The sequence below is a fragment of the Littorina saxatilis genome, linkage group LG3 (assembly GCF_037325665.1).
Source record: "Littorina saxatilis isolate snail1 linkage group LG3, US_GU_Lsax_2.0, whole genome shotgun sequence".
Lineage (NCBI taxonomy): Eukaryota > Metazoa > Mollusca > Gastropoda > Littorinimorpha > Littorinidae > Littorina > Littorina saxatilis.
Genome location: NC_090247.1, coordinates 77638793 through 77651961, shown reverse-complemented (window position 1 = coordinate 77651961; position 13169 = coordinate 77638793). Strand labels below are relative to the sequence as shown.

Here is a 13169-nt window from a genome sequence, read left to right as displayed (position 1 = left end):
ATTGACCTGACTTGGCGACTTACAATGTGTCCTTGATGTATACAGAATACATCACACGCAGACATTGTTGTTTTTGTACTTCTTCTTTGTTGCTTAACAGTTTGTTAGGGTTAAGGTTAGCATTGCTAACAGGGTTAGGGTTAGCATTGCTAACAACAAGCTGGAACGCTTACTAAACCCAAATATTCAGAGGGAAAACAGAAATGGGTTAGGGTTAGGGTTAGCATTGCTAACAACAAGCTGGAACGCTTACTAAACCCAAATATTCAGAGGGAAAACAGAAATGGGTTAGGGTTAGGGTTAGCATTGCTAACAACAAGCTGGAACGCTTACTAAACCCAAATATTCAGAGGGAAAACAGAAATGCAGTAAAACTGGTAAAAGGGACCTAACTCTGTCTCTACAATGGATGATGATGATGATGATGATGATGATGATGATGATGATGATGATGATGATGATGATGATGATGATGATGATGATGATGATGATGATGATGATGATGATGAGGATGATGAGGATGATGATGATGATGATGATGATGAGGATGATGATGATGATGGCATCTGACGTGTGATCAGCCAAGCACACTAGGTGTTCGGGAGGATGATGGCATCTGACGTGTGATCAGCCAAGCACACTAGGTGTTCGGGAGGATGATGGCATCTGACGTGTGATCAGCCAAGCACACTAGGTGTTCGGGAGGATGATGGCATCTGACGTGTGATCAGCCAAGCACACTAGGTGTTCGGGAGGATGATGGCATCTGACGTGTGATCAGCCAAGCACACTAGGCAGACCTGTTTACCCCCATAAGTGTTTTGGAGTAATGCTCAGCCCCAAAAATAGTAATCCTGGCACAAAAATAGTAATCATCCAGCATTCGTCGCCAATTACAATGCACATGACAACTGTGTCTGCGAAACGCAATCATGCACATATAATATATCCATCATTCACAAACAAAACACATCAGTCAGTTTTTGTAGTCATCATAATTTCAAAGAAGATCACATCAAAAGCACATGCATCACTGATTCTTTTTCTTTTGCTCGTAGTAGGCCTTTCTCAGTGTGTCAAGCGCTTCTCTACTGTACTTGCGCTTGCCGAATGAGTGAGGGCGAGACTTCACCACTAGAATAAAGGCTCTCCAGCATCTCATCAGACAGACATGATCTCTGGTCAGTCCTGTGCTTTTTCATCCCATTTTGCCATTGAAAAAAACAATGCCAAACATGTGAATTGATAAATAAGAAAACATTTTTTTTTCTTTTTTTTTTAACATTTTTTTAATTTATGAAAATCGTAGTCTTGACACGGATAGCGGAATGGCGTAGTTTTTGCAGAAAATCGTAATAAATTACGCCAAAATCGTAAGGGTAAACAGGTCTGACTAGGTGTTCGGGAGGATGATGGCATCTGACGTGTGATCAGCCAAGCACACTAGGTGTTCGGGAGGATGATGGCATCTGACGTGTGATCAGCCAAGCACACTAGGTGTTCGGGAGGAATATGTGTGTGTGTGTGTTCGTTCCAGTGTGTAAGCGTGTGTGTGTGTATGTAAGTTCCAGTGTGTGATCGTGTGTGTGCGTGTGAGAGAGAGTGTGTGTGTGTGTGTGTGTGTGTGCGTATGTCTGTCTGTGTGTGAGTGTGTGAGTGTGTGTGATGAAAGGGTTCTTTCTTTCTTTCTTTATTTTGTGTTTAACGTCGTTTTCAACCGTTCAAGGTTATATTGCGACGGGAAAAAGGGGGGGGGGGGCTGGAATAGAGCCACTTGTTAGATGAAAGGGTTACCATACCTGTTTCAGACCAGAGGGAGTGCTGTACTGTTCGTGCTCATGGACTGACACATAGGCGGGGTCCTTCAGACTCAGTCTCGCCAGGGCCTTCACTGACCTGAACACACACATCATTAATGAACTTCTTTTCATGCAAGTCAACAGAACAAAACACACACCCACAAACACAAGATGGGCATTATAAGCAGTAAGGGAACACTTCATAGACCAGATCATAACAGCTCAACTTACTTTTCTGCAACTACAAATTACAGACCAAGACTGCTCCTTGAACAATTTTGTGTGTGTTTGACAACATTTGCCGAAAAAAACCCAGCTACCTGCTATTTACTGTATTTGAGCTTGACTCATCATGTCTAAAACTATCACTCTTTATAAACTTATAACAAAACCTGCGAAAACCAGTATTAAAGATTAGACAAGGTGAAGAAAAGAGAAGCCCAGTAGAAATGAAGACAAGAGTGTGACGAAGACTTGCTTGGTCTGTGTGGCCGAGAAGAGCAGCGTCTGTCGCTCCGCCGGCAGGTGGCCAATAATGTTGTCCATGTCTTTGGCAAACTTGGAATCCATAATCCTGTCTGCTTCATCCAGCACTGGGGAAAACAAATGGCAAAGGTTGATGGCAACATGCAGCTGTTCAAGTTTCTCAGTGCATGCACTCTGCATTCCCAGGCTCAATTCTAGCTGTAGTTGTGTCCCCTGTTCAACTAGAATTCTAGCTGTAGTTGTGTCCCCTGTTCAACTAGAATTCTAGCTGTAGTTGTGTCCCCTGTTCAACTAGAATTCTAGCTGTAGTTGTGTCCCCTGTTCAACTAGAATTCTAGCTGTAGTTGTGTCCCCTGTTCAACTAGAATTCTACCTCAAGTTGTGTCCCCTGTTCAACTAGAATTCTAGCTGTAGTTGTGTCCCCTGTTCAACTAGAATTCTAGCTGTAGTTGTGTCCCCTGTTCAACTAGAATTCTAGCTGTAGTTGTGTTCCCTGTTCAACTAGAATTCTAGCTGTAGTTGTGTTCCCTGTTCAACTAGAATTCTAGCTGTAGTTGTGTTCCCTGTTCAACTAGAATTCTAGCTGTAGTTGTGTCCCCTGTTCAACTAGAATTCTAGCTGTAGTTGTGTCCCCTGTTCAACTAGAATTCTAGCTGTAGTTGTGTCCCCTGTTCAACTAGAATTCTAGCTGTAGTTGTGTCCCCTGTTCAACTAGAATTCTAGCTGTAGTTGTGTCCCCTGTTCAACTAGAATTCTAGCTGTAGTTGTGTCCCCTGTTCAACTAGAATTCTAGCTGTAGTTGTGTCCCCTGTTCAACTAGAATTCTAGCTGTAGTTGTGTCCCCTGTTCAACTAGAATTCTAGCTGTAGTTGTGTCCCCTGTTCAACTAGAATTCTAGCTGTAGTTGTGTCCCCTGTTCAACTAGAATTCTAGCTGTAGTTGTGTTCCCTGTTCAACTAGAATTCTAGCTGTAGTTGTGTCCCCTGTTCAACTAGAATTCTAGCTGTAGTTGTGTCCCCTGTTCAACTAGAATTCTAGCTGTAGTTGTGTCCCCTGTTCAACTAGAATTCTAGCTGTAGTTGTGTCCCCTGTTCAACTAGAATTCTAGCTGTAGTTGTGTCCCCTGTTCAACTAGAATTCTAGCTGTAGTTGTGTCCCCTGTTCAACTAGAATTCTAGCTGTAGTTGTGTTCCCTGTTCAACTAGAATTCTAGCTGTAGTTGTGTCCCCTGTTCAACTAGAATTCTAGCTGTAGTTGTGTCCCCTGTTCAACTAGAATTCTAGCTGTAGTTGTGTCCCCTGTTCAACTAGAATTCTAGCTGTAGTTGTGTCCCCTGTTCAACTAGAATTCTAGCTGTAGTTGTGTTCCCTGTTCAACTAGAATTCTAGCTGTAGTTGTGTTCCCTGTTCAACTAGAATTCTAGCTGTAGTTGTGTCCCCTGTTCAACTAGAATTCTAGCTCAAGTTGTGTCCCCTGTTCAACTAGAATTCTAGCTGTGTCATCATATGAAGCAGTGCTCCCCTTAACACCATCAAAGTACTAACAAGCAATGGCAAAATAAAGGGACATAACTACACAAAGTAAAGGGAAATAATTACAAAAGTAACGGGACATAACTACACAAAGTAAAGGGAAATAACTACAAAAGTAACGGGACATAACTACACAAAGTAAAGGGAAATAACTACAAAAGTAACGGGACATAACTACACAAAGTAAAGGGAAATAACTACAAAAGTAACGGGACATAACTACACAAAGTAAAGGGACATAACTACACAAAGTAAAGGAACATAACTACATAAAGAAAAGGAACATAACTACACAAAGTAAAGGGACATAACTACACAAAGTAAAGGGACATAACTACACAAAGTAAAGGAACATAACTACACAAAGTAAAGGAACATAACTACATAAAGAAAAGGAACATAACTACACAAAGTAAAGGGACATAACTACACAAAGTAAAGGAACATAACTACATAAAGAAAAGGAACATAACTACACAAAGTAACGGGACATAACTACACAAAGTAAAGGGACATAACTACATAAAGAAAAGGAACATAACTACACAAAGTAAAGGGACATAACTACATAAAGAAAAGGAACATAACTACATAAAGAAAAGGAACATAACTACATAAAGTAACGGGACATAACTACACAAAGTAAAGGGACATAACTACACAAAGTAAAGGGACATAACTACACAAAGTAAAGGAACATAACTACACAAAGTAAAGGAACATAACTACATAAAGAAAAGGAACATAACTACACAAAGTAAAGGGACATAACTACACAAAGTAAAGGGACATAACTACACAAAGTAAAGGGACATAACTACATAAAGAAAAGGAACATAACTACACAAAGTAAAGGAACATAACTACACAAAGTAAAGGGACATAACTACACAAAGTAAAGGGACATAACTACATAAAGTAAAGGAACATAACTACATAAAGAAAAGGAACATAACTACAAAAGTAACGGGACATAACTACACAAAGTAAAGGGACATAACTACACAAAGTAAAGGGACATAACTACACAAAGTAAAGGAACATAACTACATAAAGAAAAGGAACATAACTACAAAAGTAACGGGACATAACTACACAAAGTAAAGGGACATAACTACACAAAGTAAAGGGACATAACTACACAAAGTAAAGGAACATAACTACACAAAGTAAAGGAACATAACTACATAAAGAAAAGGAACATAACTACACAAAGTACAGGGACATAACTACACAAAGTAAAGGGACATAACTACACAAAGTAAAGGAACATAACTACATAAAGAAAAGGAACATAACTACACAAAGTAAAGGAACATAACTACACAAAGTAAAGGGACATAACTACACAAAGTAAAGGGACATAACTACATAAAGTAAAGGAACATAACTACATAAAGAAAAGGAACATAACTACAAAAGTAACGGGACATAACTACACAAAGTAAAGGGACATAACTACACAAAGTAAAGGGACATAACTACACAAAGTAAAGGAACATAACTACATAAAGAAAAGGAACATAACTACAAAAGTAACGGGACATAACTACACAAAGTAAAGGGACATAACTACACAAAGTAAAGGGACATAACTACACAAAGTAAAGGAACATAACTACACAAAGTAAAGGGACATAACTACACAAAGTAACGGGACATAACTACACAAAGTAAAGGGACATAACTACACAAAGTAAAGGGACATAACTACACAAAGTAAAGGGACATAACTACATAAAGTAAAGGGACATAACTACACAAAGTAAAGGAACATAACTACATAAAGAAAAGGAAAATAACTACACAAAGTAAAGGAACATAACTACACAAAGTAAAGGGACATAACTACACAAAGTAAAGGGACATAACTACACAAAGTAAAGGAACATAACTACATAAAGAAAAGGAAAATAACTACACAAACATAACTCATTGTCTCCCAGGTATGGATATATCCGTACCCACTCATATGGCTCTATCTGACCAGGTACGGATATATCTGTACACACTTTGTCACTACATTGCATCTGCTCAAATTCGGCACATATCCGCATTGTGCTCAGACTGTTAGCTTCAGTCGCTTCCTGTAACGTCGATCTAACGCCTGCATTCCAGACTGTTGATACACAGTTACTACAATTCTGAGTGACCTGCTGCAGCACAGCTAGTCTCGGCTAAAAAAAACTTGGTCAACATACGTGGGGTACAAAGTGTTAAGGAAAATGACTACACACTCTAAATGCTGCAGCGCACGTCTGATGCGTGAAAAGAAGAGAAAGACTGACAGTGTTTTTAACAAACTGTTTCAGTACTGGACACATGTTTTCATCACTAGAAGCTCAGGTCATCAAATAGCATTCTGTGACTGATAAGACGTTCTTTCAGGTACAGCAGATTCGTCAACTATTGCTCATGGCCATCACACCATTGAGGTTTAAAAAGTCTAAACTCTTATCACAAAAACACTTCTTCTAATCACATCCTTATTGCGTAATTGTTTCTGATTTGTTTGTTTATATGGAACCAGATATACTTTCAAGTAAAATTCATATTCTTCCAATTCCTACCGAGAATCTTGAGTTCATCGGCGTTGAACATGCGCGTCTGGTCAAGATGGTGCAGCAGACGGCCGGGCGTGCAGATGACAATGTTGGTGCTGTTCATCAGCCCCACCTCCCGCCACATGTGCTGCAACAACAACATCACATCATGCTGCAGCAACAACAACAGGCACATCATGCAACAACAACAACAACAACAACAACAACAACAACAACAACAACAACAACAACAACAACAACAACAACAACAACAACAACAACACAGCCACATCATGCAACAACAACACACATGTGCTGCAAGTACAACAAAACACTTTTGTCATTTCATTACCATCCCATTGCTTGTAAATCTGGGTCGCTTCCTCCCAGTGGAAAACTAGCAGCAACAGAGTCGCGCTACCCAGGTGTGTGCTGTTTAGGTGTAACCAGCCACCTGACCCTGCTCTTGCTGTCATCGTGGTGACACAGGTGTAATCAGCCACCTAACCCTGCTCTTGCTGCCATCGTGGTGACACAGGTGTAATCAGCCACCTGACCCTGCTCTTGCTGTCATCATGGTGACACAGGTGTAATCAGCCACCTAACCCTGCTCTTGCTGTCATCGTGGTGACACAGGTGTAATCAGCCACCTGACCCTGCTCTTGCTGTCATCATGGTGACACAGGTGTAATCAGCCACCTAACCCTGCTCTTGCTGTCATCGTGGTGACACAGGTGTAATCAGCCACCTGACCCTGCTCTTGCTGCCATCGTGGTGACACAGGTGTAATCAGCCACCTGACCCTGCTCTTGCTGTCACCATGGTGACCAGCCACCTGACCCTGCTCTTGCTGTCACCATGGTGACCAGCCACCTAACCCTGCTCTTGCTGTCACCATGGTGACCAGCCACCTGACCCTGCTCTTGCTGTCATCATGGTGACACAGGTGTAATCAGCCACCTGACCCTGCTCTTGCTGCCATCGTGGTGACACAGGTGTAATCAGCCACCTAACCCTGTTCTTGCTGCCATCGTGGTGACACAGGTGTAATCAGCCACCTAACCCTGCTCTTGCTGTCATCATGGTGACACAGGTGTAATCAGCCACCTAACCCTGCTCTTGCTGTCATCATGGTGACACAGGTGTAATCAGCCACCTGACCCTGCTCTTGCTGTCATCATGGTGACACAGGTGTAATCAGCCACCTGACCCTGCTCTTGCTGCCATCATGGTGACACAGGTGTAATCAGCCACCTAACCCTGCTCTTGCTGTCACCATGGTGACACAGGTGTAATCAGCCACCTAACCCTGCTCTTGCTGCCATCATGGTGACACAGGTGTAATCAGCCACCTAACCCTGCTCTTGCTGTCACCATGGTGACACAGGTGTAATCAGCCACCTGACCCTGCTCTTGCTGTCATCGTGGTGACACAGGTGTATTCAGCCACCTAACCCTGTTCTTGCTGCCATCGTGGTGACACAGGTGTAATCAGCCACCTAACCCTGTTCTTGCTGCCATCGTGGTGACACAGGTGTAATCAGCCACCTGACCCTGCTCTTGCTGTCATCGTGGTGACACAGGTGTAATCAGCCACCTGACCCTGCTCTTGCTGTCATCGTGGTGACACAGGTGTAATCAGCCACCTAACCCTGCTCTTGCTGTCATCATGGTGACACAGGTGTAATCAGCCACCTGACCCTGTTCTTGCTGCCATCGTGGTGACACAGGTGTAATCAGCCACCTAACCCTGCTCTTGCTGCCATCATGGTGACACAGGTGTAATCAGCCACCTGACCCTGCTCTTGCTGTCATCATGGTGACACAGGTGTAATCAGCCACCTGACCCTGCTCTTGCTGCCATCATGGTGACACAGGTGTAATCAGCCACCTGACCCTGCTCTTGCTGCCATCATGGTGACACAGGTGTAATCAGCCACCTGACCCTGCTCTTGCTGTCATCGTGGTGACACAGGTGTAATCAGCCACCTGACCCTGCTCTTGCTGTCATCATGGTGACACAGGTGTAATCAGCCACCTAACCCTGCTCTTGCTGTCACCGTGGTGACACAGGTGTAATCAGCCACCTAACCCTGCTCTTGCTGTCATCATGGTGACACAGGTGTAATCAGCCACCTGACCCTGCTCTTGCTGTCATCGTGGTGACACAGGTGTAATCAGCCACCTGACCCTGCTCTTGCTGTCACCATGGTGACACAGGTGTAATCAGCCACCTGACCCTGCTCTTGCTGCCATCGTGGTGACACAGGTGTAATCAGCCACCTGACCCTGCTCTTGCTGTCATCATGGTGACACAGGTGTAATCAGCCACCTGACCCTGCTCTTGCTGTCATCATGGTGACACAGGTGTAATCAGCCACCTAACCCTGCTCTTGCTGTCATCGTGGTGACACAGGTGTAATCAGCCACCTGACCCTGCTCTTGCTGTCATCATGGTGACACAGGTGTAATCAGCCACCTAACCCTGCTCTTGCTGTCATCGTGGTGACACAGGTGTAATCAGCCACCTGACCCTGCTCTTGCTGTCATCATGGTGACACAGGTGTAATCAGCCACCTGACCCTGCTCTTGCTGTCATCGTGGTGACACAGGTGTAATCAGCCACCTGACCCTGCTCTTGCTGCCATCGTGGTGACACAGGTGTAATCAGCCACCTGACCCTGTTCTTGCTGTCATCATGGTGACACAGGTGTAATCAGCCACCTAACCCTGCTCTTGCTGTCATCATGGTGACACAGGTGTAATCAGCCACCTGACCCTGCTCTTGCTGTCATCATGGTGACACAGGTGTAATCAGCCACCTAACCCTGCTCTTGCTGTCATCGTGGTGACACAGGTGTAATCAGCCACCTGACCCTGCTCTTGCTGCCATCGTGGTGACACAGGTGTAATCAGCCACCTGACCCTGCTCTTGCTGTCATCGTGGTGACACAGGTGTAATCAGCCACCTGACCCTGCTCTTGCTGCCATCGTGGTGACACAGGTGTAATCAGCCACCTGACCCTGCTCTTGCTGTCATCATGGTGACACAGGTGTAATCAGCCACCTGACCCTGCTCTTGCTGTCATCGTGGTGACACAGGTGTAATCAGCCACCTGACCCTGCTCTTGCTGCCATCGTGGTGACACAGGTGTAATCAGCCACCTAACCCTGCTCTTATGGCAAAATGACTGAGGTCTTATTCTTGCTGTCATCATGGTGACACAGGTGTAATCAGCCACCTAACCCTGCTCTTATGGCAAAATGACGGAGGTCTTATTCTTGCTGTCATCATGGTGACACAGGTGTAATCAGCCACCTAACCCTGTTCTTATGGCAAAATGACGGAGGTCTTCTTCTTGCTGCCATCGTGGTGACACAGGAGTGGGACATGGATATCGTCTCTGAGTGTGCACACAAAGTTAACCTGTGTAGGTCCTGGCCTGGATTCAAACCCATGACCCGAGGACCACAAGTCCGGTTCTCTATCACCTGAGCTACCAGGCCCCCATGGTCACATCACAAAACATCATCACACTGTGTTACCACAAGTCCGGTTCTCTATCACCTGACCTACTAGGCCCCCATGGTCACATCACAAAACATCATCACACTGTGTTACCACAAGTCCGGTTCTCCATCACCTGAGCTACCAGGCCCCCATGGTCACATCACAAAACATCATCACACTGTGTCACCACAAGTCCGGTTCTCTATCACCTGACCTACCAGGCCCCCATGGTCACATCACAAAACATCATCACACTGTGTTACCACAAGTCCGGTTCTCTATCACCTGACCTACTAGGCCCCCATGGTCACATCACAAAACATCATCACACTGTGTTACCACAAGTCCGGTTCTCTATCACCTGAGCTACTAGACCCCCATGGTCACATCACAAAACATCATCACACTGTGTTACCACAAGTCCGGTTCTCTATCACCTGACCTACCAGGCCCCCATGGTCACATCACAAAACATCATCACACTTTGTGTTACCACAAGTCCGGTTCTCTATCACCTGAGCTACTAGGCCCCCATGGTCACATCACAAAACATCATCACACTTTGTGTTACCACAAGTCCGGTTCTCTATCACCTGACCTACCAGGCCCCCATGGTCACATCACAAAACATCATCACACTGTGTTACCACAAGTTCGGTTCTCTATCACCTGAGCTACTAGGCCCCCATGGTCACATTACAAAACATTATCACACTGTGTTACCACAAGTCCGGTTCTCTGTCACCTGAGCTACCAGGCCCCCATGGTCACATCACAAAACATCATCACACTGTGTTACCACAAGTCCGGTTCTCTATCACCTGACCTACCAGGCCCCCATGGTCACATCACAAAACATCATCACACTGTGTTACCACAAGTCCGGTTCTCTATCACCTGACCTACCAGGCCCCCATGGTCACATCACAAAACATCATCACACTGTGTTACCACAAGTCCGGTTCTCTATCACCTGACCTACCAGGCCCCCATGGTCACATCACAAAACATCATCACACTGTGTTACCACAAGTCCGGTTCTCTATCACCTGAGCTACCAGGCCCCCATGGTCACATCACAAAACATCATCACACTGTGTTACCACAAGTCCGGTTCTCTATCACCTGACCTACTAGGCCCCCATGGTCACATCACAAAACATCATCACACTGTGTTACCACAAGTCCGGTTCTCTATCACCTGACCTACCAGGCCCCCATGGTCACATCACAAAACATCATCACACTGTGTTACCACAAGTCCGGTTCTCTATCACCTGACCTACCAGGCCCCCATGGTCACATCACAAAACATCATCACACTGTGTTACCACAAGTCCGGTTCTCTGTCACCTGAGCTACTAGGCCCCCATGGTCACATCACAAAACATCATCACACTGTGTTACCACAAGTCCGGTTCTCTATCACCTGAGCTACCAGGCCCCCATGGTCACATCACAAAACATCATCACACTGTGTTACCACAAGTCCGGTTCTCTATCACCTGACCTACCAGGCCCCCATGGTCACATCACAAAACATCATCACACTGTGTTACCACAAGTCCGGTTCTCTATCACCTGACCTACCAGGCCCCCATGGTCACATCACAAAACATCATCACACTGTGTTACCACAAGTCCGGTTCTCTATCACCTGACCTACTAGGCCCCCATGGTCACATCACAAAACATCATCACACTGTGTTACCACAAGTCCGGTTCTCTATCACCTGAGCTACTAGGCCCCCATGGTCACATCACAAAACATCATCACACTGTGTTACCACACCCTCTGTCAGCCCAACAACAAAACATCATCATACTTGTCTCGTCTAAATATCGGACCCTATTGCTACGCTGAAAACACAATAGCTGTTATTGTTTGGAAGGGAGAGAAAAAGGGTGTGTGTGTGTGTGTAATTGGGGGAGTGTTTGTGCCGAGAAAAATAAATGTTTATTTTTGAAGATGGAGTAAGCATAGAAAACTGCTTTCTCAGATATAGCCCTCTGCAAAAACAACACGACTGTTTCTCACCTTCCCGCCAATGATGAGGTTGGCAGAGAAGTCGTGCGCGGTTCGAATCTTGTTGAGCACCTCGAAGATCTGGAAGGCCAGCTCCCTGGTGGGCGTGATGATGAGGGCAGCCATGCCGAACGTCGGGGACGTCTTGGCTTTGTACAACGCCTCCAGTACCTGGCACATCATCACTCATTAGAATGGTGGCATTTTATACACTGATGTCTTGGCTTTGCACAACGCCTCCAGTACCTGGCTCATCATCACTCATTAGAATGGTGGCATATTATACACTGACGTCTTGGCTTTGTACACCGCCTCCATCATGTAAGATATTCCCCCATGTAAGATGTTCTCCCATGTCAGACCTTGTTTTGTTCAAGATTCTCTGTTGATTCCTTCTGTATTAGACCTGAACTTTGCAAATTTTTCAATATCCAAACAAAACCACCACACAGAGACACACACACACAGTGGGTTACACTGACCGGTATGAGGAAGGCCAGTGTTTTGCTGGACCCAGTCTTGGCTGCTCCCAGCACATCCCTGGCTTGCACACACAAACACACACACACACACACACACACACACACACACACACACACACACACACACACACACACACACACACACTGTGTCACACTTACAGGTATGAGGAAGGCAAGTGTTTTGCCGGACCCAGTCTTGGCCGCTCCCAGTACATCCCTGGCTTGCAGCGCGGCGCACACGGCTTGCTTCTGGATGTCGGTGGGTTTGCTGAACCTGGCCTTAGCTAGACCTGAACCCACAATGATGTATTTGTAACATGATGAATAATTAACATTATGAGGGTTGTTATACTTGCTTGCAGAAAAGGTTATACAGTGGAACCCCCATTAATACCACCCTGAATAAAGAGATCCTGCATTTATCATTTCAAGACCCTGAATCAAAGAGATCCTGTATTTAAGACCTTGTTCTCCTATCTGTTCTCATCACAGTATCTCTTCAGTCTTACTTTACCCTGGTAAAAATACGATGGAGCATAAACTTACCCGCCAGAGTATTCCTTGACAAGGGAAAATCAGAGAAAGTCTCAATCTGATTTGCATCAATCTGAAAAAAAAAAACAAGCTGAAAATGATCAAACTCAAAGTGATATCTACAGTAAATTTCAAATCTTCTTCTTCTTCTTCTTCTTCTTCTTCTTCTTCTTCTTCTTCTTCTTCTTCTTCTTCTTCGTGGGCTGAAACTCCCACGTACACTCGTGGTTTTTTTTTGCACGAGTGGAATTTTACG

The 13169-nt window shown here is 44.8% G+C and overlaps 1 protein-coding gene across 1 annotated transcript in view; it reads right to left on the bottom strand.

The window, feature by feature from the left end:
- The window catches only part of LOC138963311 (probable ATP-dependent RNA helicase DDX10), a 76895-nt gene that overhangs the window by 62525 nt on the left and 1201 nt on the right, over nucleotides 1–13169 (bottom strand). The window contains exons 2-7 of the mRNA XM_070335373.1: nucleotides 12926–12986; nucleotides 12539–12669; nucleotides 11910–12068; nucleotides 6388–6508; nucleotides 2278–2392; nucleotides 1800–1896 (exon numbers count right to left, since the gene is read on the bottom strand). Coding sequence (XP_070191474.1) covers nucleotides 1800–1896; nucleotides 2278–2392; nucleotides 6388–6508; nucleotides 11910–12068; nucleotides 12539–12669; nucleotides 12926–12986 — 684 coding nt within the window. The remainder of the gene's footprint in view (nucleotides 1–1799; nucleotides 1897–2277; nucleotides 2393–6387; nucleotides 6509–11909; nucleotides 12069–12538; nucleotides 12670–12925; nucleotides 12987–13169) is intronic.